This window comes from Pleurodeles waltl, chromosome 10, assembly GCF_031143425.1.
Source record: "Pleurodeles waltl isolate 20211129_DDA chromosome 10, aPleWal1.hap1.20221129, whole genome shotgun sequence".
Lineage (NCBI taxonomy): Eukaryota > Metazoa > Chordata > Amphibia > Caudata > Salamandridae > Pleurodeles > Pleurodeles waltl.
In genome coordinates, this window is record NC_090449.1 from 178229332 (window position 1) to 178257266 (window position 27935).

Here is a 27935-nt window from a genome sequence, read left to right on the forward strand (position 1 = left end):
AAACGCAAGGTTACACATGCGGCCCTTACAACAGTGCCTAGCGACACAATGGACACAAGCACAGGGTCAACTTCAAGATCTAGTGTTGATAGACCGCCAAACACACTCCTCGCTTCAATGGTGGAATCCTATAAATTTAAACCAAGGGCGGCCTTTCCAGGACCCAGTGCCTCAATACGTGATCACAACAGATGCTTCCATGGTAGGGTGAGGAGGACAACTCAACCAACACAGCATCCAGGGACAATGGGACTCTCAACAAAAACAACTTCATATAAATCAACTAGAACTACTAGCAGTGTTTCTAGCATTGAAAGCATTTCAACCGATAATAGCCCACAAACACATTCTTGTCAAAACAGACAACATGACAACAATGTATTACCTAAACAAACAGGGAGGGACACACTCATCACAGCTGTGTCTCTTAGCACAGAAGATTTGGCATTGGGCGATTCACAATCATATTCGCCTAATAACACAGTACATTCCAGGAATTCAAAACCAGTTGGCCGACAATCTCAGTCGAGATCACCAACAGACCCACGAATGGGAAATTCATCCCAAGATACTGCAAACTTACTTCCAAAACTGGGGAACACCGCAAATAGACCTATTTGCAACAAAAGCAAACTCAAATGCCAAAACTTCGCATCCAGGTACCCACACCCTCAATCCAAGGGCAATGCGTTATGGATGAGTTGGTCAGGGATATTTGCTTACGCTTTTCCCCCTCTCCCACTCCTTCCGTATCTAGTAAACAAATTGAGTCAAAACAAACTCAAACTAATACTAGTAGCACCGACTTGGGCTCGCCAACCAACACTACTAGACCTGTCAGTAGTACCTCATGTCAAACTACCAAACAGACCAGACCTGTTAACTCAACACAAACAACAGATCAGACACCCGAATCCAGCATCGCTCAATCTAGCAATCTGGCTCCTGAAGTCTTAGAATTTGGACATCTAGACCTTACACAAGAATGTATGGAGGTCATTAAACAAGCTAGGAAACCTACTACAAGACATTGCTATGCAAATAAATGGAAAAGATTTGTTTATTACTGTCATAATAATCAAATTCAACCACTACATGCGTCAACAAAAAACATTGTAAGCTACTTATTACACTTACAAAAATCTAAGCTACCTTTTTCATCCATTAAAATACATCTCACAGCAATTTCTGCCTATCTGCAAATTACACATTCAACATCACTCTTTAGAATCCCAGTCATAAAAGCATTTATGAAGGGTCTAAAAAGAATCATTCCCCCAAGGACACCACCAGTGCCTTCATGGAATCTCAATATTGTATTAACACGACTCATGGGTCCACCATTTGAACCCATGCACTCTTGTGAGATGCAATACTTAACATGGAAAGTAGCCTTCCTAATAGCTATAACATCTCTTAGAAGAGTAAGTGAAATACAAGCATTTACCATACAGGAACCCTTTATACAAATACACAAACATAAAGTGGTTCTACGCACAAATCCCAAATTTTTACCAAAAGTTATATCACCGTTCCACTTAAATCAAACTGTGGAACTCCCAGTATTTTTTCCACAACCAGACTCTGTAGCTGAAAGAGCATTATATACATTAGACATCAAAAGGGCACTAATGTATTACATTGATAGAACCAAACAATTTCGCAAAACAAAACAATTGTTTGTAGCTTTTCAAAAACCTCATGCAGGAAATCCAATATCCAAACAAGGCATTGCCACATGGATAGTTAAGTGTATTCAAACCAGCTATGTAAAAGCAAAGAGAGAACTGCCTATTACACCAAAGGCACACTCCACTAGAAAGAAAGGCGCCACAATGGCCTTTCTAGGAAATATACCCATGACAGAAATCTGTAAGGCAGCAACATGGTCCACGCCTCATACATTCACAAAACACTACTGTGTGGATGTGTTAACAACACAACAAGCCACAGTAGGACAGGCAGTATTACGGACATTATTTCAAACAACTTCAACTCCTACAGGCTAAACCACCGCTTTTGGGGAGATAACTGCTTAATAGTCTGTGCACAGCATTTGTATCTGCAGCTACACATGCCATCGAACGGAAAATGTCACTTGCCCAGTGTACATCTGTTCGTGGCATGAGACGCTGCAGATTCACATGCGCCCTCCCACCTCCCCGGGAGCCTGTAGCCGTTATAAGTTGATAAAAATAAACTTGTACATTTGTAAATTTGTAAATATATATCACTTTTAAACACATTATGTACATACATACTTACTCCATTGCATGGGCACTATTACTATATACACAACTCCTACCTCACCCTCTGCGGGGAAAATAATCTAAGATGGAGTCGACGCCCATGTGCAATGGAGCCGAAAGGGGAGGAGTCCCTCGATCTCGTGACTCGAAAAGACTTCTTCGAAGAAAAACAACTTGTAACACTCCAAGCCCAACACTAGATGGCAGGATAATGCACAGCATGTGAATCTGCAGCGTCTCATGCCACAAACAGATGTACACTGGGTAAGTGACATTTTCCATATATATATATATATATATATATATATATCTTGTTAAACCTACTCTACAGTGTCAATACTTCAAAACAAAAGCACATTTTAGAATGCATGTTTTCTTAAAATGTGCTCTGCATTTAAAATTAGGTTTATAATAATACACATTGTTGCATTAAACTCAGTTTAAATATTAGTACCTTATCCAAAACTCAAAACAATATTTCTCAAAACATCTACAGACATCTGTAGTCTAAGCCGAACAGTGAAAATGTAAACAGACGACACTCAAATTCTCTAAATCTTTCTAAGGAGTAGTAGCATCAATTAATAAACACAGTGATATACGAAACACATAACAAGTAACGTGTAATAGGATCCTGTATTGCCATATTGGGGTTCGTGGTCTGCAAGTGTTATTGAAACCCATCGGTGGCAATATAGACCTATATTACACACTTTAATTATTTTTAAAACGTTTTAGTGAATTTTGGAAAAAGAAAAGCAATGGTTACAGAAGAAAATAAAACTAACATACATAGCAGGCGAGAACAATTGATTCAACTTATCAAGAAGCAGCACACCATATTACACCGTTGACCGTAATGTTGTAGTAATATTATTATCAATACCCACAGCTGGAAACGGCACTTTGATTCTTGCAAGTAAAATGATAATTTAATTAGATCAACATATCCAAATAGGGATGGCACATTTTGGCTAAAAAGCCTTGTTGACCACATAGGCACCTATGCAGAGATCACATGATCATGCATCGATAAGGAAGAAATACCTAATTAGTATTTGTTATTAGGTAAATAAATGAATATTTCATCAAGTCTTTGGGTAAACCAACATCCATATTTACTTATTTTTCCTGGTACAAGTAGGAATAGATGAATACTCTATTCCATATAAATGTTCACAAGATTAAAATATTATACAGTTCTTCCTCCCATCCTTCAAAGATATATCACATTTTTCACTTATATAAATGTGGTGACTATTAAAAAGAGCTTTTGAATAAAATATTCTTACTCACGGTCACATAGAATATACCATTAATGCCCAAGTCATGCCCACATCACTCATGTGGCTCATGACAAATGTACAATATTACATTCTTCCATAATCCTAAATAGAGCAAGGAATCTAGGTCCCTAGGTGCACAAAAGACAAATAGTAGTACCAATGGAAAGCCCGTCTGATTGTGCAACATTTGTAAACCAGAGAATAAAATACCATTGGAATTGATGGTATAATAAAAAATAAATCTGGTCTGTGCCACAGTGCACATTTAACTGGATGCGCCAAGCACAGAGCTTGTTAGTGCCCTCATTACAGTTAATGATCATGCATGCCCTGAGGTCAGCACGTTATAGGAAGGCACACCAGCTGTTTGAAGCAGCCTATCCATTTTCCCATTTGCAGGCTCAAAGTGACCGTTTATTTTTAAAGGGGACAGTGATCCAGCTGCAAACAGGTGCAAATAGTGGGTGCACCTTCCTGCTGACAGTTGTCTGGATTAGGGCCCATGCTTCCTTAGGGGGCGCATTGACTGTTCCTCTCCTCTCTGTGGCACAATCAGCATGCCCCTCAGCAGCTTCTTTGCCTATACAAACGTGTCTATAATATGGCAAAGGCGCAGAGGAAAAGTGTTCTGTCATTTGCATCCTTGCAAATGAGGGAATACCCGCTTGAGATCTTTCTAGCGCACATTTTGTGCTGGTGCAATTCGTATTAGAGATGGGGCTGTGCGGGCGTTTGCAGCCCCTTCTGTAAAACCAAAGTGCCTGGGGGGTGCAGAAAGCTGGTGCACATGCCCAATGCACCCCCGAGAGACTGAGGGCCAGATGTAGGAAGTATTTTGCATGGTGCAAACTGCGAAAAATCGCAGTTTGCGCCATGCAAAATGCTCATTGCAATGCTCATTCACATTTTGCGAGTCTGTACCGACTCGCAAAATGTGAATGCGACTCGCAAATAGGAAGGGGTGCCCCCTTCCTATTTGCAACTCGCACCGCAATGCTAAATTGCTTTGTGACCGCGAATGCGGTCGCAAAGCAATTTGCAGTTACCACCAGTGTCACACTGGTGGTAACTCATTCGCAAAAGGGAAGGGGTCCCTAAGGGACCCCTTCCCCTTTGTGAATGTTGCCAAAAATGTTTTGTCAGAGCAGGCACTGGTCCAATGGACCACTGCTTACTCTGAAAAAGCGAAACCAAATGGTTTCGCTATTTTGTTTTGTATTGCAACTCGTTTTCCTTTAAGGAAAACGGGCTCCAATACCAAAAAAAAACTGGTTTATTTAAAAAGCAAACACAGACATGGAGGTCTGCTGTCTTCAGCAGGCCACCATCCCTGTGAGTGCAGGGACTCGCTATAGGGTTGCAAAATGTGACCCACCACATTAATATTAATGAGGTGGGTCTTTGCGACCCCATAGCAATTCGCAGACGGTGTCTGTTAGAAATGGGGTTTTTGGTTGGCAGTCAGGTTACCCTCTGTCCAAGCAAAAGCCCTCACTCTAGTCAGGGTAAGCCACACACTATCCAAGATTATCCTGTGCCCACCCTCTGGTAGCTTGGCACGAGCAGTCAGGCTTAACTTAGAAGGCAATGTGTTAAGTATTTGTGCAATAAATCATACAATACCACCATATAGCACCACAAAAATACACCACACAGTGTTTAGAAAAATATATAATATTTATCAGGATATTTGTAGGTCAAAGAAGAATAAAGTTGCAATGGAAAATTGTAGAAATATCACAGGGAAGTGATATAAAGTGTCTTAAGTCTTTAGAATATAAACAAAGGCCCTGATTCTAACCCCGGCGGTCTTCGACCACCGGGGCGAGGGTCGGCGGGAGCACCGCCGACAGGCCGGCGGTGCCCCGCAGGGCATTCTGACCGCGGCGCTTTGGCCGCGGTCAGAAAGGGTAAACCGGCGGTCTCCCGCCGGTTTACCGCTGCCCTTAGAATCCCCCATGGCGGCGCAGCTTGCTGCGCCGCCATGGGGGATTCTGACACCCCCTACCGCCATCCTGTTCCTGGCGGTTCGCCCGCCAGGAACAGGATGGCGGTAGGGGGTGCCGCGGGGCCCCTGCCGTGCCCATGCCAATGGCATGGGCACGGCAGGGGCCCCCGTAAGAGGGCCCCGCAAAGTATTTCAGTGTCTGCCTGGCAGACACTGAAATACGCGACGGGTGCCACTGCACCCGTCGCACCTTCCCACTCCGCCGGCTCGATTACGAGCCGGCATCCTCGTGGGAAGGGAGTTTTTCCCTGGGCTGGCGGGCGGTCTTTTGGAGACCGCCCGCCAGCCCAGGGAAAAACTCATAATACCCTCCGCGGTCTTCTGACCGCGGAGCGGTATAATGGGGGCGGAATTCTGGCGGGCGGCCCCCAAAGTCTCTTTCAAGCACAAGTACCTGGTTGGGAGTGGAAAAATCTCCTCTGAGGGCCACAAGAGAAGAGGTGCGTGGAAAAAGGGTGTGTGCGTCGATTTCTCCCCAGCACACACGGACTTGCGTCGTTATTTTCCACGCGGGGAAGTCGGCGTCGTTTTCCGGCGCGCGGACAGTCTCTTTCTGTGGATCGCGGGGATTACCAGATGTCCCGGGTCTGTGCGTGGATTTTCCTGCTTGTTCTCCGGCTGCGCGTCAGTCTGCGGGGCTATGCGTCTAAATTACGATCTCACGGCAGGCGTTGCGTCGATTTCTCCTCTAGCCTTCGATCTGCGGGGCTGCGCATTGAAATTACGATCTCACGGCAGGCGTCGCGTCGATTTCTCCTCTAGAGGTCGGGCGGCGTTGTCCTTGCGAGGCCGTGCGTCGGATCTTCGATCGTCCCAAGAGCGTCGCGTCGATCAGCATCAGAGTGCGGCGTTTTTCTCGCCGCGAAACAAGCTGTGCGTCGAAATTTTCGGCGCACGGAGTGTCCAAGTAAAAGAGAGAAGTCTTTTTGGTCCTGAGACTTCAAGGAACAGGAGGCAAGCTCTATCCAAGCCCTTGGAGAGCACTTTCACAGCCAGACAAGAGTTCAGCAAGGCAGCAGGGCAACAGCAAGGCAGCAGTCCTTTGTAGAAAGCAGACAGGTGAGTCCTTTGAGCAGCCAGGCAGTTCTTCTTGGCAGGATGTAGTTTCTGGTTCAGGTTTCTTCTCCAGCAAGTGTCTGATGAGGTAGGGCAGAGGCCCTGTTTTATACCCAAATGTGCCTTTGAAGTGGGGGAGACTTCAAAGAGTGGCTAAGAAGTGCACCAGGTCCCCTTTCAGTTCAATCCTGTCTGCCAGGGTCCCAGTAGGGGGTGTGGCAGTCCTTTGTGTGAGAGCAGGCCCTCCACCCTCCCAGCCCAGGAAGACCCATTCAAAATGCAGATGTATGCAAGTGAGGCTGAGTACCCTGTGTTTGGGGTGTGTCTGAGTGAATGCACAAGGAGCTGTCAACCAAGCCCAGCCAGACGTGGATTGTAAGGCACAGAAGGATCTAAGTGCAAAGAAATGCTCATTTTCTAAAAGTGGCATTTCTAGAATAGTAATATTAAATCCGACTTCACCAGTCAGTAGGATTTTGTATTACCATTCTGGCCATACTAAATATGACCTTCCTGCTCCTTTCAGATCAGCAGCTGCCACTTCAACAGTGTATGAGGGCAGCCCCAATGTTAGCCTATGAAGGGAGCAGGCCTCACAGTAGTGTGAAAACGAAGTTAGGAGTTTTACACTACCAGGACATATAACTACCCAGGTACATGTCCTGCCTTTTACCTACACAGCACCCTGCCCTAGGGGTTACCTAGGGCACATATTAAGGGTGACCTATATGTAGAAAAAGGGGAGTTCTAGGCTTGGCAAGCACTTTTAAATGCCAAGTCGATGTGGCAGTGAAACTGCACACACAGGCCTTGCAATGGCAGGCCTGAAACCAGGAGAAGGGGCTACTTAAGTGGGTGGCACAACCAGTGCTACTGGCCCACTAGTAGCATTTAATTTACCAGCCCTATGCACATAGAGTGCACCTTACTAGGGACTTATAAGTAAATTAATAGTCCAATCAGGTATGATTCCAGGTTACCATGTTTTAGGGGAGAGAGCATATGCACTTTAGCCCTGGTTAGCAGGGGTAAAGTGCGCAGAGTCTATAAACCAGCAAAAACAGTGTCCAAAAAGTGGAGGGAGGCAGGCAAAAAGTTAGGGGTGACTACCCTAAGGCTGTCAGGTCTAACATGTGTCCCCCCCAGCTGAAAGTGGGGAGAGCTACCCGACCTCCTGGGAGCTCTCATCGCTAAGGCGGAAGTACCTGGAGAGACCATCAGCATTGGCGTGGTCAACCCCTGGGCGATGTTCCACCGTAAAGTCCATCCCCTGTAGGGAAATGGACCACCTCAAGAGTTTTGGATTCTCACCCCTCATCTGCATGAGCCATCTGAGGGGCCTGTGGTCTGTCTGAACCCGGAAGTGAGTCCCAAACAGGTAGGGTCTTAGCTTCTTCAGTGCCCAGACCACAGCAAAAGCTTCTCTCTCAATAGCACTCCACCTCTGTTCCCGTGGTAATAGCCTTCTGCTAATAAAGACTACCGGTTGATCTCTACCCTCCTCATTCAGCTGTGCTAGGACTGCCCCTATGCCATGCTCTGAAGCGTCTGTCTGCACGATAAATTCCTGGGAGTAGTCAGGGGCCATGAGCATGAGGGCCGTGCACATGGCTTCCTTCAGGGCGTCAAAGGCTTTCTGACAAGCCTCTGTCCAATTCACCAACCTAGGTTGTTTCTTGGAAGTGAGTTCTGTCAAGGGTGTTACAATGGTGCCATAGCCCTTGACAAATCTACGGTAGTATCCTGTGAGGCCTAGAAAGGCTCTCACCTCAGTCTGCGTTCGTGGTGGTTGCCAGGCCTTGATAGTTTCAATCTTGGCCTGGAGTGGCTGCACCTTTCCACCACCCACTAGGTGTCCCAAGTACACAACGGAACCCTGCCCAATCTGGCACTTACTAGCCTTGATGGTCAGGCCTGCCTGTTGCAGGGCCTGAAGCACCTCCTTGAGGTGAAGCAGGTGCTCCTCCCAGCTGGAACTGTAGACAGCTATGTCATCCAGGTAGGCTGCACAGAAGGCATCCTTGCCAGCTAGGACCCCGTTAACCAACCGTTGGAAGGTAGCGGGGGCATTCTTCAACCCAAACGGCATCACCCGGAACTGGTAATGGCCATCAGGGGTTGAAAATGCGGATCTTTCCTTGGCCCCCTCAGTCAGGGCGATCTGCCAGTACCCTGAAGTAAGATCAAACGTACTCAGGAACTTGGCAGTGCCTAGCCTGTCCACGAGCTCATCAGCTCGGGGTGAGCATCAGTCTGGGTGACTGAGTTGAGACCCCAGTAGTCCACACAGAACCGGAGTTCTGGCTTCGCACCTGGGGCAGTAGCCTTAGGGACCAACACCACTGGGCTGGCCCAGGGACTACTGGATTTCTCGATAACCCCTAGAGTCAACATCTTGGAGACCTCCTCCTTGATGCTGGCCTTCACCTTATCCGACAACTTGTAAATTTTGTTCTTCACAGGGAGACTGTCACCAGTGTCAATATCATGAACACAGAGGTGGGTCAGTCCAGGAGTAAGGGAGAACAGGGGGGAGAACTGCTCCAACAGCTCATAGCAGTCTCCTTTCTGGTTTAGAGTCAGGGAGTCAGACAGAATGACCCCGCTTACTGACCCATCACCTTCTTGGGCAGAGAGGAGGTCGGGGAGAGGTTCACTCTCCTCTTCCGTTCCTTCATCTGTGACCAGAAGCATGTTGATCTCCGACCTCTCAAAATGAGCTTTTAGTCGGTTCACATGGAGCACCCTTAGGGGATTCCTAGGGGTTTGGAGGTCCACTAGGTAAGTGGCCTCCCCTTTCCGCTCCTTTATTTCAAATGGGCCAGACCAGCGGTCCTGGAGAGCTCTGGGCTCTACTGGCTCCATTACCCACACTTTGTCTCCAGGTTGAAACTCTACCAGGGTGGCCTTCTGGTCATACCAGTGTTTCATCACCTCTTGACTGGCCTCAAGGTTACTTTGGGCCTCTTTCCAGAAGTGGGTCATCTGGTTGGGAGGGCCAACATATAGCTGACCACATCCTGAGGGGGTGTCTTTGGAGCTTTCTCCAATCCCTCCTGGACACTGCTTAAGGGTCCCCTGACAGGGTACCCGTAGAGAAGCTCAAAGGGACTGAACCCTACCCCCCTCTGGGGGACCTCTCTGTAAGCAAAGAGAAGGCATGGTAAGAGGACGTCCCACTTACGCCTCATGGCCTCAGGGAGGCCACCAATCATGCCTTTCAGGGTCTTTTTGAATCTCTCCACAAGACCATTAGACTGGGGGTGATAGGGTGTGGTGAACTTGTAAGTTACACCACACGCATCCCACAGAGACATCATGTATGCAGACATGAAGTTAGTGCCTCTGTCAGACACTATTTCCTTGGGGAATCCCACACAGGTAAATATCCCCATCAGGGTTCTGGCCACCACCTGTGCAGTTACGATCCTCAGAGGGATTGCCTCTGGGTAACGGGTGGCATGGTCCACCAAAACCAGGATGAACCTGTTGCCTAAGGCAGTTTTGGGGTGCAAGGGACCAACAATGTCGATGCCCACCCTTTCAAAGGGGGTGCCAATGACAGGAAGGGGAATCAGGGGGGTTTTAACCCTTTTCCCTGCTTTACCACTGGCCTGGCAGGTAGGACAAGATCTGCAGAACTTATCTGAGTGTGTCCTCATTTTGGGCCAATAAAAGTGGGTGACAAGCCTGTTAAAGGTCGTGCCCAGCCCCAAATGTCCTGCCAGGGGAATGTCGTGAGCCAGACCCAGTAGGAAGGTTCGGTAACATTGGGGGACCACCAGCATACGTGCTGCCCCAAAGGCCGGAACCTTAGGCTCACTGTAGAGGAGATCATTCTCCCAATATAGGTGGTGATCGCCAGAGGCGTCGCCTGCTGCCTGGTTTGAGGCTTGCTTCCTCAAACCTTCCAGAGTGGGACATTCTTTCTGCGCCTTGCAGAATTCCTCCCTGGTGGGTCCACCCTCAACTTGCCAGCCATCAAGCTCAGGTAAGTCACCTAGGGCGGCAATGTCTTCCCCAGTTGGCTTGGGAGCCTCCTCCTCAGGAGCCCCGTCAGCCACTGTGGGAACTTCTGGGGCCGGTTTCCCGTGCCCCTGGTCCCTCCTCCTGGCAGCTCTCTGGGCCATAATTCCAGGCTCCAGATGCCCTTGACTTCCCTCTCGGTCAGCCATGGACCGTGTGGTCATGCAGACCCACTCAGGTAACCCTAACATCTCCAGGTGAGACCTGAGCTCCACTTCTTTCCAAGCAGTGTGCTCAAGATCATTGCCTAACAGACAATCTACAGGCATGGCAGGACTCACAGCTACTTTCAGAGTACCAGAGACCCCCCCCCCCCCACTCAAAGGGAACCAGAGCCACTGGTAGGTGACTCTCGCGATTGTCAGCGACTCTGACCTGGTGGAATGTATTAGGTACTATCTGCTCTGTTGACACCAGCTGACTCTTGATAGTAGTCATACTGGCTCCTGTGTCACGCAGAGCCTCCACCTTCTGCCCATCAATGGTGACCCACTGCCGATATTTGGAAGTATTTCTGGGCATGTGGGCCTTGGGCACCATTTCTCCTTCTCCCAGGGACACTAGGGAAATCTCTACCTGCTCCCCAAAGCTATTTGGGTCCATCTCCCCCCCGAGCGCTACACTAGTCAACCCAGGTGCCTGTCCGGTAGTGGACGGTGCCCTCTTGGGGCACTGTGGATCGCCTTTGTAGTGACCATACTGGTAACACTCCATGCATTTGGGGCTAGGTTTCCCTGACTTGTCATATGTCCCTGGCTTTTTCCCAAATTTGGAAAAGGAAGGGTTGCCACCCCCTCCCTGGGAATTCTTTTGGGGGCCTTTGGAGAGTTCCTTATCTGCAAGTTTATCTCCCCCCTCTTTCTTCTGTTGGGAACCCTGACCACCTTTGTGGGAGTCCCCCCCAGGTACCTTCTTGGACACTCTGGTGCTAACCCAGAGGTCCGCCTCCTCAGCAAGCTTCCTGGGATCAGTCAGCTTACTATCCACTAGGTGCTGGCACAAATCTGTATAAGTAGTATTAAGCATATGCTCTCTCAGAATCAAGTTATATAAACCTTTATAATCTGCTACTTTGTTGCCCCGCACCCATCCATTCAGTGCCTTACTGGAGAAATCAAAGAAATCTACCCAGGTTTGTGTGGTTTGTTTGGTGCTGTCCCTGAACCTCTGACGGTATCCCTCAGGGGTCAGCCCAAACTTGGCAAGTAAAGTGGCTTTCTGAAGTGGGTATGAGTTTTGATCAGGTTGATCCAATGTGAGAAGTGTGTCCCTCCCCAATGGTGGCACATAACCCCACATAGCTACCCCCCATTGCCCTTCAGGAACCTCATGAGCCCTTAGTGCAACTTCATAAGCAGCTAACCATTTATCTATGTCATCTCCCACCACAAAACTGGGCACCACATTTTTGGGTATACAAACCTTTTTTTCTTCAGCAGGTTCTGTCTGTATGCTGCCACCATTATTGCTGGATTCAGACTGTCTCGCCTTGATCTCCAGTTCTTTGAGACTCAGTTCATGAGCCAACAATAGTTTCTTTTCAGCCAAAGCTCTTTCAGCTTCCACCTGTTTGGCTGCTCTTTCAACTTCCTCTTGAATCTGTTTGGCTGTTCTTTCAGCCTCAGCTTGTTTGGCTTCTCTTTCTGCCCTCCTCTCCTCCTGTTGAGCCTCAATTTTCAGTTTTGCCATTTGCAATTGGAACTCCCTTTCCTCTCTCCTTTCCTCTGCGGTCAGGCTTTGCATAAAGACACTGCTCCCTGGTCTGGAAGGGGGCACAATTGCAGTGGTAACACCATCCACAGATAGTGAAAATTCCTCTGAGGGGCCATGTTCTGGCTCCTCTTCCTCATCATCCTCTAAATGGGCTTCTGCCCAGGCCCTCAGCGCCACTTGAAAGTCCTCCTTTCTGGAGGCCCCTTGGGTGGGTACCCTCAATGCCCTGCAGAATCCTCTTAGTTGTTTGACCGTATATGTATCCAACTGGACTAGGTCAAAGTCCCCTGTCTGAGACCCAGTCAGAGACATGTTGAGTGAGGATTTAGTTTTTGAAAATTGTCAGGAAAAAAATCGGATTTTCAAAAAAGAGATAAAAACCAAGTTGACCTTCAACTGTGGGTAGGTAGTGAAATACTTAGCTACTGTATGTCACTGCACAAATACAAGTCCTATCCTCACCGCTGATCACCAATGTTAGAAATTGGGTTTTTGGTTGGCAGTCAGGTTACCCTCTGTCCAAGCAAAAGCCCTCACTCTAGTCAGGGTAAGCCACACACTATCCAAGATTATCCTGTGCCCACCCTCTGGTAGCTTGGCACGAGCAGTCAGGCTTAACTTAGAAGGCAATGTGTAAAGTATTTGTGCAATAAATCATACAATACCACCATATAGCACCACAAAAATACACCACACAGTGTTTAGAAAAATATATAATATTTATCAGGATATTTGTAGGTCAAAGAAGAATAAAGTTGCAATGGAAAATTGTAGAAATATCACAGGGAAGTGATATAAAGTGTCTTAAGTCTTTAGAATATAAACAAAGTCTCTTTCAAGCACAAGTACCTGGTTGGGAGTGGAAAAATCTCCTCAGAGGGCCACAAGAGAAGAGGTGCGTGGAAAAAGGGTGTGTGCGTCGATTTCTCGGCGCGCGGACAGTCTCTTTCTGTGGATCGCGGGGATTACCAGATGTCCCGGGTCTGTGTGTGGATTTTCCTGCTTGTTCTCCGGCTGCGTGTCGGTCTGCGGGGCTGTGCGTCGAAATTACGATCTCACGGCAGGCGTTGCGTCGATTTCTCCTCTAGACTTCGATGTGCGGGGCTGCGCATTGAAATTACGATCTCACGGCAGGCGTCGCGTCGATTTCTCCTCTAGAGGTCGGGCGGCGTTGTCCTTGCGAGGCCGTGCGTCGGATCTTCGATCGTCCCAAGAGCGTTGCGTCGATCAGCGTCGGAGTGCGGCGTTTTTCTCGCCGCGAAACAAGCTGTGCGTCGAAATTTTCGGCGCACGGAGTGTCCAAGTAAAAGAGAGAAGTCTTTTTGGTCCTGAGACTTCAAGGAACAGGAGGCAAGCTCTATCCAAGCCCTTGGAGAGCACTTTCACAGCCAGACAAGAGTTCAGCAAGGCAGCAGGGCAACAGCAAGGCAGCAGTCCTTTGTAGAAAGCAGACAGGTGAGTCCTTTGAGCAGCCAGGCAGTTCTTCTTGGCAGGATGTAGTTTCTGGTTCTGGTTTCTTCTCCAGCAAGTGTCTGATGAGGTAGGGCAGAGGCCCTGTTTTATACCCAAATGTGCCTTTGAAGTGGGGGAGACTTCAAAGAGTGGCTAAGAAGTGCACCAGGTCCCCTTTCAGTTCAATCCTGTCTGCCAGGGTCCCAGTAGGGGGTGTGGCAGTCCTTTGTGTGAGAGCAGGCCCTCCACCCTCCCAGCCCAGGAAGACCCATTCAAAATGCAGATGTATGCAAGCGAGGCTGAGTACCCTGTGTTTGGGGTGTGTCTGAGTGAATGCACAAGGAGCTGTCAACCAAGCCCATCCAGACGTGGATTGTAAGGCACAGAAGGATCTAAGTGCAAAGAAATGCTCATTTTCTAAAAGTGGCATTTCTAGAATAGTAATATTAAATCCGACTTCACCAGTCAGTAGGATTTTGTATTACCATTCTGGCCATACTAAATATGACCTTCCTGCTCCTTTCAGATCAGCAGCTGCCACTTCAACAGTGTATGAGGGCAGCCCCAATGTTAGCCTATGAAGGGAGCAGGCCTCACAGTAGTGTGAAAACGAAGTTAGGAGTTTTACACTACCAGGACATATAACTACCCAGGTACATGTCCTGCCTTTTACCTAGACAGCACCCTGCCCTAGGGGTTACCTAGGGCACATATTAAGGGTGACTTATATGTAGAAAAAGGGGAGTTCTAGGCTTGGCAAGCACTTTTAAATGCCAAGTCGATGTGGCAGTGAAACTGCACACACATACCTTGCAATGGCAGGCCTGAGACAGGAGAAGGGGCTACTTAAGTGGGTGGCACAACCAGTGCTGCTGGCCCACTAGTAGCATTTAATTTACCAGCCCTATGCACATAGAGTGCACCTTACTAGGGACTTATAGGTAAATTAATAGTCCAATCAGGTATGATTCCAGGTTACCATGTTTTAGGGGAGAGAGCATATGCACTTTAGCCCTGGTTAGCAGGGGTAAAGTGCGCAGAGTCTATAAACCAGCAAAAACAGTGTCAAAAAAGTGGAGGGAGGCAGGCAAAAAGTTAGGGGTGACTACCCTAAGGCTGTCAGGTCTAACAGTGTCTGAGACACCGTTCTTCATCCGCATTTGCGATTCGGAAATTGCGAGTCACACCGACTCGCAATTTCCAAATCGCAAATGCGGAAATTGCTACATCCGGCCCTAAGTGTAATGTGACTCTATGTGTTGTTGTATTTTCTTGCGGACAAATGTATGTGTGCTTGAATTTTACAGTGCACTGCTAAAAATCTGTTACATAAAATTGGACGACCCTGTACTTGTTGGAATCTGGGTGCTAAAATTTTCAGAAAAAGGTACGGATTCCTATGGATTCATTTTTGGAGAATAGTTTTAGTGTTTAAAATTTTGTCAGAACACCGTCTAAGCATAAAACAGAATGAAAATTATTTAATATTTGACCACGCGTGTAATAGATCGACAATAATACAATTAACTGCTGCTAGCACATGAGTAATCTCTGCATAACTTTATATATATTTTCATAAAAAACAGGAACAAATTCCTCAAAGCACAACAAATCTTAAATAACACTGCAAATGGCTCAGTTGTGAGAGTGCAGCGCTTTAGTGGTATTTATTGGGAAACAATGATGAACTTGGAAAAAGTATATTAAGTCAATGGTGGTACATACTTCAGAGTAAGGGAACCCTTTTCAATTCAGTCAAGTCATGTTAATCGCAAAATAATGATGTAATACAGCCCAAGAAATGTGGGGTCGTTGTTTTGATACTACCTACAACTTAGATGGGTAGTTCAGAGGACGCACTTGTGTACTATGTCCATGGTATTTATGGAACTTGTGGCATTTTACTAAAGATAATGTCAAAGTGATTCATAGAGCTGTCATATGCAATTATCACTGTCCCATTTTGCTTTAGCTGCGCCAATGAAGTTGGCTGTACTTTGTGTACCTATTTTAATGGCTTTAATACACTTTTGTACCTTTTTGTGCCTTTTCATGTGTAAATGTACATCGGTACATGTTCTTTCTGTGCCTGTATTTGAGTAAATGTACAGCTGTTTACCACTGTTGTTGTAATGCCTGTACCTTGCAGGTTTAGTTCAGAGGTCACTGAAAATGAATAGGCAGATGTGACCTGTACTGTCTTGGTTGTGTTGCAGAGAAAGTCCATGTGATTTGAAATATAAGTTTAGTAAAATCATACAGAGTATCGATATCAGTATGGACAACTTGTATCAAAGTCAGTGTTCAACAATTTCCTTTTGTCTTCCTTCTAGATCCCCCCTCCTCCCAGCAGTAAGCAGTTCCCAGACCCTTTTAATGATATCACCGTGGGAGGATGGGAAATCACCGATGAGCCTGTTGGGCGTTTATCTGTGTGGGCTGTTTCTATACAAGGAAAGGTACACCTATGTTTTCAGTTTGTTTATACATTATTTAAATTATATTATGATGTTGAATTATTATTATAAATATGGATAGACACAAATATTGTGCCAATTTAGACACTTTTTACCACTTTATATCGCTTTCATGGGCTCACCAACATTGAACTTAGAACACTCAAATCACTGAAAATGTCAGTAATATTGAGACTTATTCAAAAGAGCACATTGTGGCAAAGATTCTACCTAAGGGTCTTTACATTATTCTCACTGTTGATAATCTGCTATCCTAACTAGCCCTTATCTGTAATGATTGATGCAGTTTGCAGATTGGGTAATTATTATGCCACTTGATGTAACCCTATGATCTATGTAGTCTCCGTTGTAAGGATTGTCCATCTGTTTGCACTGTACAGCACTCTGATACCCACAGGTATCACAGGTACTTGCTCAATAAAGCACTCAATAAAATAATAAATTGTGTTGAATAGTCACTTAAAGCACTCGTCATTTGACATTGCATTGGTAATGTAACTTAGCTTAGACAAAGGGAAATAATATGTTGTTTAAGACAGGGGTGCTACTTTTATGCGCTGGTGTAGCATGCTGTGCAGGACAGGTACCGCAGTCTTGATATGAGGCGTGGCTGAGCTCTCCTATCATCTGAATTGGATCATACTGAGGCATATTTTCATGTTTCCTCCATTCGTATATTATAGAGCAGCTCTGCCGTTTTGTTGTCTTAACTGTGTTCCTGGCAGCCTTTAGTACCCTTCCACATGCGTTTTTAATTTTTCATTCACTGTAGTCAGTTCTGTCAAGTGTAAACCACTGTTTTCCTGTCTTGTGCCTCTCCTATTGTGGCTTAGCCAAGCACAAACCGTCAGGGACTTCAGTAATGTAATGTCCGTTCCAATTTTGTTCTCATTCCCATTTTTTATATCCAAACCATCTCCCTTTTATACTTCAGGTGGAAACCAAAATAGCGTATAAAGAGCTTTCAAAGGTTACCTATCCATGTGAGCACACTGCGCAACTCCATATTTGACCATTGTGTCAATAAGTCCTATCTCTAGAAGTTATTACATAAATAAGTGAAGTCTAACTCCATTTCTACCCATTTCTCTTGTACAGATTGTGTCCAAACATGCACACACATGTGGAACCGATCCTAACTTGAGCACCCTTTTTGTATTGTCCTTATATCCCAACTGACAATTTATACCTTTTGAAAAGTGTTATGGGATGAGTAACTTACATCAAATTCAATGAAGTTAATGGATATCCTCAGAGAGAGTGCTGACAAAAAGGTATCCAAACTACAGGCTGAAATTACAATACTGGGAAAAGAAATAAAGGAATTTAACTTAATGGAAGCTACAGAGAAAAATGATAAAATACTAAATGAGATAATATCAAAGATTCAGGAGGAGATTAAACAAACACGGCAAGAAAACTGAAAAGGGATGAGCAGGACTATCACAGTGGTGGAGTATTTATGTTCTCAAGAAAATATGATCATCTAATTCAGGGAACAGTGACACAGGCACACTCAATGGTGTCAGTGAGTTCAGACTCAACGTCCAGGAGTGTCTCTCCGGCGAGTGATAGTGATACTGAAGGAGGAATACAAACCCCATCTTCAAGTAATAGTACTTTATTTACAAGAGATCTGGAGGATCAAGCAATGCAATTGGGAACAGACTATGAGATGGGATTGAGGAGGAAAACCCAAAAGGGTAGGAGAGGAAGGGGTTAACGAGCAGAGAATGGGCACAAAGACAAGATCTTTGGACAAAAAGGTGTAGGGGAAACCCTAGAACAGCTGACAAATGTAGTCAATCTATCAAGTAAAACTTTAACACCATAAATGATAACACTTTTGAATAAGGGATTGGGATATTGCCCTACAGAAAAAGGATATGCATGTATATCAAAGATTGACTTGTATAAGTTTGTGAGATGTCGAAACTGAAGAGGTTTTTCAAATTAAATGGTCGACAGGGAGAGAGTCCGGGGACATTACTGGGGAAATCTGTATTTAGTGACATGTCTATTCAGGAAGTATATGATACAATGGCTATGTTGTCAATTACAGATTATGAAGAGGTTCCAACCACTATATCAAGGTTGTTTAATTATCTTAATGTAGCACCAGATATGTATGTAACCAGTGGTTTAAAGAATACATCGAGTTGGACGTCTAAATCATCAACTGTTAGCAATATTGAAGTTTTCCATCAATTGGTGTGTGAAGATTTGGATAAATAAATGTCCAAAGGCAAGGTCAAATGACATGTAAAGAATCTAAGCTATTGGGAACAACAGGCTCTGCAATTGTTAAAAGAAGATGAGGACATAATAATCAGACAAGCATATAAAGGGGGTAACATTGTGGTGATGAACCGCTGTGATTATGGTAAAGACATTTACACACAACTAGGGGACGACAATTGTAATGAAAAGATGAGGTACAACCCCATTACAAATTTGACTAGTAAGATCAACAACTTATTGAAATTATGACATGAAAAATGTTTATTTGATGGTGATGAGTTTATGTATCTAAAAGTTGATCGCCCAAGGTTTCCCTGTTTCTACACTCTCCCCAAAATTCATAGGAATCTCCCTTTTCCCCCGGGGAGACCAATTGTATCTGGAATTGGAGGTCCCATGGAGAAAATATCAGAATTGTAGATATTTTTGTACAGCCCTTAGTGGTTTATCTTCCATCCTATATAAAGGATACTGAACACATCTTGAGCCTGTTAAGCAACATACAATTGGAAACTGACATGACTACGGTGACATTGGAAGTGGTAGCACTATATACAAGTATAAAACATGAGATCGATGCATTGGCTTTAAGACATAAGTACAAGATTGGCCAGTTTATTAGAACACACGGAAATTCTGTTGGAAATGATAGATCTTATTCTAAATTAAAAAAAATCCTATTCAATAACAAATGATTCCGACAGAAACAGGGAGAAGCAATGGGTTCCAGATTCTCTCCCTCGTACACAAACCTCTTTATGGGGTGGTTCAAAGAAAAATGGATCTGGGGAACTGGAGTAGTGGAATGGCACACACACATTCTATATTGGGAACAATATGTAGATGACTGTTTCATGATTTGGACATACAATACTGACCAGTTGATGGGATTCTATGAATATTTGAATAGTAATAATGTGAATATCAGATTAACATACCAATATAGCTCAGAACACATAACATTTTTGGATGTGTAATTTTTTGTAGAAGGGAACAAGATTGAAAGTAGATTATAACGAAAACCAACATCATGTAACTCTATATTACATAAAACAAGTGTGCACCCTACTTATCAAATTGAGGCAATACCATATGGTGAGATGATAAGGGCAAGACGCAATTGCAGTAAGGAGATGGACTTCCGAAAGTGCATCCAAGATATGGGTCAATGCTTTACACTAAGAGGATATCAGACACAAAATGTTAAAAAAGCTCAACAGAGGGCTATCCAAACCCCTAGGCAGCAAACATTGGAGTTTCACACTGAAACAGAGGCTAGGAGAAACAAGGATAGAATCAGGGTAATGATAGACTACATACAGAACTCAGTTACCTTTTTCAAAATTATGAAAAAGCACTGGGACATTCTTGTCCAAGATTCAACATTAAAGGGCTGTCTTACAAATAGACCTGAAGTGGCCAATCGGAAAGGGAAATTTGTCCTAGGTATCCAAGGAACCAAACTAATGTGAATTGGCTAGCTATGCATAATAAAGGTTTCTTCAAATGCGGACAATGTGGAGTATGTAAATTGACATAGCATGCTAAGAAAGATTTAAAAGTGGGTGAGAGTCAGAAATATATAATTCAAACTAACATTTACTGCAACACAACTTTTGTGGTATACATCATACTATGTAAATGTGAATGCATTGATACTGGAAGTACGATTTGCACCCTTTGAATAAGAATTGGGGAGCATTGGAGGGCAATAAGACAGGAGAATGAACGTTATCCAATTGCACAACATATGAAAGCATGCAACACATAGAGGGTACACAAGGAGTTTAAATTCTTTGGAGTTGAACATGTATAAGAACCCTCTGTTGGTAATCGAGAACTATGGGGGTTATTACAACTTTTGAGGCGGTGTTAATCCGTCCCAAAAGTGACAGTAAAGTGACGGATATACCACCAGCCGTATTACGAGTTCCATAGGATATAATGGACTCGTAATACAGCTGGTGGTATATCCGTCACTTTACCGTCACTTTTGGGACGGATTAACACCTCCTCCAAAGTTGTAATAACCCCCAAAATCTGAGAAGGAGGGAATAAATGTGGATTATGCGTCTGAAAGCAGTCGAGTGTGGGCTCAACTCTGATCAAGAGTTGAAATAATTTGGGGGCAAATAGTAAGATCATTGCAATGTCTTGTTAAGAGAATACAATAAAAATAGAATGTAATATTTATTAAGGAATGCAATAATGCGAAATGTGACGTGAGATTTAGCACAAAGAGATGCACACACGTGTTGAACAAAGATTAATTACACGAATAAAGTAGGGTCATGTGATTAAGTTAATATAGGGGTGGGGCTCCACCCAGACAGAAGGAGGAACTAGCAAATAGAGCCCCTATTTGTTTTTTGGACTACAAATTAGTGTGAATAATAAAGAAGGTATTCATTATGGTAGGAATCACAGCCCCATTTATTCAAGCCATTATAGAAGAGACATGAAGAATTTTAATATGGACAGGAGAAAAGAATATATTTTTAATGCAGGTCACGAGAGATATCGATTATGTAATACGAGCGATTTACGCAGTAAATGTGATTGCATTAGCGGGAAAGATAGACTCAATATTAAAGTGATTTCCCAGATGGTAGTATTCCATTAGTGACTATGGAACGTAAATTGGGGATAGCATCGAAAATACGGGCATTATGGCTCTGGAGGAAAGAGCTACACTAGTTAAAAGAAAGAGAAAACTGTCAGTCCTCTTTCTATGGTATTGCGAGGGGACGTACATAGAGAAGAGTTGAGAATGATCGAATTAACAAACACAAGAAAGCATACTTGCAACGTTGAATACGGACAAGATTATACAGGTGAGTGGCGGGAGAAACCTGTAACGGTTTGGTAAATAATCTTAACGTAGATGAGGACGCATAGCTCAATAGGATACATGGGTGAATGACTGGAGCAGTCGGCAAGAGTTAAGGTACTCGCGCCACAGTTGAAAATGTATAACAATATAATTGAGGGAGTGAAGTTCCTGGTAGAGAATGGGGACTCAATAAATAGTGAAGTATATATATTGAGAAAGGAACCAGGGACCATGTCACTGAGATTGGGCTAATCTGACAATGTATGGAAGCAGTGCTCGTATTTTGTACAGATTGAGGCAGTGAGAGAGGTTATTTAAGAATAAGAACATACTATAGCAGGGAGAGGAAGTGGATGATTATTGAAACTGGCTTTAATCAATCTTACAGGACAGAAATCAAGCGCATAGAGAACAAGAGGTGAAGGAGAAGGGTACATGGGCATTTTGATCGCTACTTGGTAAGCATAATTTAAAGTAGTACTTGGTAGTTACATTAGATAATAGGAGATTGTGTAAGATTACTAATGCAACCGCCTTTCCCAACCGCTGCGGTTTTCTCCACAGTGGATATTGATTACAGCAATAAACTTGGCACCCCAATAAACGGATATGGGTGAATTGAATAAAAAGCAACAAGAAACCTTCTAACCTGAATATCAACAAGGTACTTTTCAATTGTTGTAATGTGTCAGTTGGGATATAAGGACAATACAAAAAAGTGCTCAAATTAGGTTCAGTTTCCACATGTGTGTGCATGTTTGGACACAAGCCGCACAAGATAAATGGGTGGAGATGGAGTTAGACTTCACTTATTTATGTAATAATAATGACTTATAGAGATAGGGCCTATTGACACACTGGTCAAATATGGAGTTGTGCAGTGTGCTCACATGGATATGTAACCTTGAAAACTCTTTATAAACTACTTTGGTTTCCACCTGAAGTATAAAAGGGAGACAGTTTGGATATAAAAAAATGGGAATGGGAGCAAAACTGGAATTGACGTTACATTACTGTATATGTGTGTTACTCACAGCCCTGATGAAGTCATTGGGTCACATCTCTGACGAAAAACGTGTTGGCTGGGCTGGAGTTGGAGCAGAAGGAATAAATAAAGAAGATTACATTACAAACGTGGAATAATACATTGTAGCACTGAGACAGCAAACATCCAACTCATCATAAAAGATAACATTTAGCCATCATAGATTTCATTGCCAATCGATCTCAGATGCACATCCTCTTACCTTGCATGGCATTTCATAACAGGTCCTTCTGTTTCTCCAACTAACAACAACTCCGACAAATTAAGTATATTCAATTCTAATATCCACTGGCAACTGGGGGAGTTAATCAAGCAACCATTTTCTCAACTTTTCATGGTCTTACCGCAGCGCATCAGAGCACTTCTTGACATCCACACATTCAAGTGCCACCAGTATGCCAGCCCGGAGATTTATGTTATTTGACCATGCTCTGAGGTAACCTGGCTAGGTAGTTTAGGCTGGATTGTTCCGCATGAAAAGGACCAAGACTGATTTACATATTACCATTTCCTGTCTGAGATGGCAGGGTGGGCAGGAAAAACAACAGACTGGGCTACAGACTGAGTAATTGCCTCTGGATGAGATTAATTCAAGAATTCTACCTATTACATTTTTGTTTTCGTCAGTGCTTCTCATATACCCAGACATGAGTTCTGTGTTCACTGAGCTTTATAATTCAAGTTTCACCATACTGAAAAGGCCCAAAATAGGTTTCAAACTGGTCTGGGCTTGCTTGAGTTCCTGTTCAGAGGGACCTGGTCTGGAAGTTTGGGCTGGACTGTTTCAGTTGAAACAGAGCCAAAGCTTATTTGCATATAGCTTGTCCCTGTCTGGGGTTGCACGGTAGGCTGAAAATGGACTGGGATTTGGCACACAGTAATTACTAGTGGGTTAGAACAAGTCTAGCGTTCTGCCCATTACTGTTTTGTTTACCTCTAGACCTTTCTACACATCTGGCTCTGAAGGGCAGTCGGTGTGAAAAGCCAATTGCCTCTCTTAAAACAAACATTCTTCTTCATTATTGCTTATGTTTTTCTTCACTGATGTTCTTTGTTGCTTAGGTGATTAAATAATATTTTATGTTCTGTAGGTTTGGTATAGAGAAGATGTGTGCCTCCACAACCCTGAGGGCACATCCTGGTCAGAAACAGAGACTCCTGGTGAAGTAGTACAGATTAGTTGTGGTCCTTACGATCTTTTATGGGCGTCTCTTTGGGAAGGACAAGCCATCGTCAGAGAAGGCATTACAAGAAACAACACAAAAGGTAAGTATTTTTCTAATGTATACTATGTATGTGGTATTCCAACCTTTTGGCTTCTGTGGACCCCCACTTTGTCATTACAGGATCCTGGGGACCCCCACTGAATCTTTATTGGAATCCAGGGACCCCCGCACTGAGTCATTATTGAAAGTTGGGGACCTAATCTGTTCATATTATTTAATTTTCTAAGCAGTCACGGACCCCCTAAGGAGAATCCACAGACCCTCAGGGGTCTCCGGACCACAGATTGGGAACCATTGGTATAGAGCCAATGTACCCATAATGCAGCAGAGCGATGCACAGGGCTAAAGGCAAAGGTACAATGAACAAGGGATAGGAAGGGTAACTGGTTTCTGAAAGTGGAATATGACTATTACTCTATTGAGATGTGTTGATCTTTAAAGAGATGTTTTTTGAGCTCTTACCCAAATTGCAGCAAGAATAAGGCAGTCATGATGAATATGGAGGATACTGTTCCAGATCCTGGGTTCATAGACAGTCTCATTTCCTAGTTTTTGTCTTTTTTGCTTGAATTTGTTTCCGCTCTGATAGTTTCCTGTGCTCATAATCACCAGACTATTACCTAGGCCCTGGATCGACATGTACTTTTTCTTGTACTTGCCATTCAGTGTAATCATACACTCTGTGTGCACTGGGTGAGGCCACAACTTAGCCCTCTCTTGAGAAGCTAGCAGTCCTTAAATTTAACCACCTCCATGAGTTTTTTTACTGCAAAGTTCAACAAATGATCGTGTTGTCACATTGTCAAATACTGTTTTGGTGCAAAGCCTGGATTTTCGCGGCTCTGCTAGAGTGTTTGTCATACTGCATCCCACTCTTCAGAATCGTTGTCTTTTCGTGTGCATCGCTCAAGAGGTACTGGGTTCCCAATTGCAGCAAGTAACAGGTCATTGGATTGACAAAGTTACAGACTGCCTCCAAAAATGCTGAGGTGGAGGCAAGACTGTCAAATTATGTTGATAAGCCAACATTGTGATCTTCAAGATCCCCAGTCCCTCGCCAGTCAGTTCAGTGCTACCCTTCAACAAATGATCTTGGTAGGTCATAGGTCCATAATGGAATCCACCTTGAATATAAATTCATAGAAATGTAAAGAATGCAGAAGAGACCCCTCATGAGCTTTTGAATAATTCTTTGTGAAAAAGAGACTGCTATTCAGGATATTTTTAGTACCTGGAGAAGTTCACCAAATTAATGAAAATTGAAGATCTGTAAAACCATACTGCCTAACCTAGGCAGGGGCCACCAGGTTCATCTTGAAGGGATGTTTGAGCTACAGGGGCACCACAAACTTCTAGAGGCCTCCCTGCAACTGGCCAGATGACCAGCACCAACTGGACCTGCCTGAACCTTGCTGCTGGTCTTTGCTGTGGTGAGTCCTGGTTTCCAAGACGTTATCTGTAGGTCCTGAAACCTTGGTTGGCATCAAAGTTCCTTCTGAACTCAAGTTGAAATTCCAGACATTTTGGACTCCTCGTGACCGCAAGTAGACTCTTTGTACAGAGAACGATTGTTTGTGATGCCCGCCAACTCGAAGCTCTAGTAACGACCTGCTGTTGGTGGCAGCCTCAATCCTCCTTGACTGCAACAATCGTCTTGTCTTCCGCCAACCTGAAACTTCAGTAATGACCTGCTCTTTGCGCAAACAGCATCTGTCTGCATTAACGTCCTCGCGACTAACACCAGTGTGAATCTCCAGCCAATGCATCCCGTGTGGACTTAGTCTCTGAGAAGGTAAACTCGTCAGTGCGATGAACTTGGTCCCTATATCCGATCCATGCTTCATCAGACTGAACTTGGTGTGGTCCAGCGTGACTAGGTACCAGTAAGTGGAGCTTTGGCTTTTGGCACTATTTGTATCCCAAAACTATAAAAATGTATAGTGTGTACCTCATGCACAGTATCTTACTTACCACTTTTGATAAATATTTCCCTTCCACTTCCCTTAACCAAGGGCCAAGCATGAGATGTATTCTCAGACTATAATATATGTTATTACTGACAGCCTTAGAGTGATCTTCTCCACAACTTTTTGTCTTCCTCCTCCACTTTTCTGACCTCACTTTTGCTAGCTTTAGGACTGTGCACTTTGCCACTGCTAACCAGTGCTAAAGTATCTGCTTTCTCCCCTAAGCATGAAAACACTGTCTTTTCCCCAGTTGCATATTTAATTTACTTAGAAAGTCCCTAGTAAAGTGCACTACAGGTGTTCAGGGCCTGTAAATTGAATGCTACTTGTGAGCCTGCAGCACAGATTGTGCCACCCACTTACACAGCCCTTTAACCATGTCTCAAGCCTGCCATTGCAGAGTCTACTATGTGCTGTTGTACACTACCAAGTCGACCTGGCAAAGTAACCTTTTTTGCCAGGCCCACACCTCCCCTTTTTACACATATGTCACCCCTAAGGTAGGCTCTGGACTACCTAGAGGACAGGGTACAACGTATTTAAAAGACAGGACCTGCACTTTGAAGTTTTACATGGCTGGATAGTAAAAAAAACTCCCAAAGTCTTTTTTTCTTTTTTTCACCACATCACGGCCTGTTCTCCCATAGGATAACACTTGGATTACCTTATTACATCTTATAAGCGTAATTCACACTCTGGAAGAGATGAACCTTTCGAGTTTGGTGTCTCTAAATTAATTTTCAAAATCACAACTCATGGTGAAGTCATATTTTAAATTGCACTTTAAAAAAGTTGGCATTGTCTCATTTCGGCTGTTTGGTGTGTGTAGCCTGTCTCTGATCAGTTGTCTACAGTGGGTGACAGCTGGGCTTTGTGTATTCCCTCTACACTGCCACACACAATTGGAGCTTAGTTGTGACTTGCTGGGCCATCCTGGGAGGATGGAAGGATGAAGCTGGCCACTGAGTCACATACTCCTGAATAGGCTGTATTATGTCCCCACACAAAGGGCCACATAACCAACCCCCTGTAGTGAGTCTGGAGCCACCACAGGATCTCTGTGCGCTTCCAAGGCCTGTCATTGAAGTCTCCCCCACTTCAAAGGCCCATCTGGGTAAAAGTGCTGGACCTCTGTTACCCCAAACTCAGTACACTCTGGACCAGTGATGACTCTGCCCGGAAAAAGGACTGTTGTGCTGCTGAATGGCTGCCATTCTGCTGGACTGCTGATTTGTTGGACCCCTGCATTGTTGGGCTGCTTGCTGTTAACCTACCTGGGAGAGAAGGACTGGATTTGCATCCCTTGAACCCAGAGTGACTCAAAGGTCTAGCTGACTGGCCTCCTGGCCTGAAGTCTCAGACATATAGGAGATTTCCAATCACCCTGCTCCTGCACCTGGACTCTCCCTCTGATATTATGCATGCTTAACATTTTCATAACCTTCTGACCCTGTAGAAGCCTTTGATTATATCAAGATGAATTTGCAATCAAAAATTCTGGCGGAGGGTTTGGTGAGTTTAGAACTTCGCAGGGATCCTCCACCAGGCTTGTTGATCAGGCTCAAGCTCAATCCCCCCTCTCACTCTTTGTTACAAGTCCTCCAGAATGAGCTACCACCTATCCAGTCGGAGCGTTTGGGTACATCCTTGGTAGACTGACTGGGAAGTGTGGACCCCTTAGGTATTTCCAAGGAGAGGGGCAATTCTTGTGACCTTGGGTCCCCAGACCATATAGTGATCCTACATTTCCAGTCATATTTTGTGAAAATCTCTCCATGAATTGCCCTTCCACTTTTGGCATTCTGTCTTGAAATGACGCAAGTTTGAAATCCAAGCTAAATCATCCAGAATGGGGTGCATTCAGAGACCAATTTCACATCTTTTGCCGGAAACATGGAGCCTTGAGCGTGCCTACAGGTTGGGTTATGTATCTTACCATATCCTGGACTGTTGTACTGGAAAGGGTCATCCCTCCGGAAGCTTCCATATCTGGGTAATAGTGGCTTTAGATGTTAAAATACATTTACTCCCTATTCCTTCACAAGGCAGTTGGGTTTATGTATCTCTAGAGAGGACTCCCACACATATTATTTGTACAATGTTTACAACCGGGTGACTAGAGGAGTGGGGGAGAGGGGGCAAGACTCAGATGATCCGAGATCTTACTACCCATAGAGACCTTTAGGACACCCATAATTTTGTAATCATAGGTGGTGATCTCAACACCACATTTGAGCCCTTTGAGAATGCTAGCACTTCCTCTGTAGCAGCTGGAGATGAGGAATGGGGCATTCCTATGCTAAATACCACCCCAGTGAAATGCTGGACAGACGCTACGTATCAACTTTTGTCCTTC

At 44.4% G+C, this 27935-nt stretch overlaps 1 protein-coding gene across 3 annotated transcripts in view; it reads left to right on the plus strand.

The window, feature by feature from the left end:
• Positions 1–27935, plus strand: part of TECPR1 (tectonin beta-propeller repeat containing 1) — a 428339-nt gene that overhangs the window by 107163 nt on the left and 293241 nt on the right. For all 3 annotated transcript variants that reach the window (XM_069210138.1, XM_069210137.1, XM_069210139.1), the window contains exons 5-6: positions 16124–16249; positions 23478–23652. In XM_069210138.1, coding sequence (XP_069066239.1) covers positions 16124–16249; positions 23478–23652 — 301 coding nt within the window. The remainder of the gene's footprint in view (positions 1–16123; positions 16250–23477; positions 23653–27935) is intronic.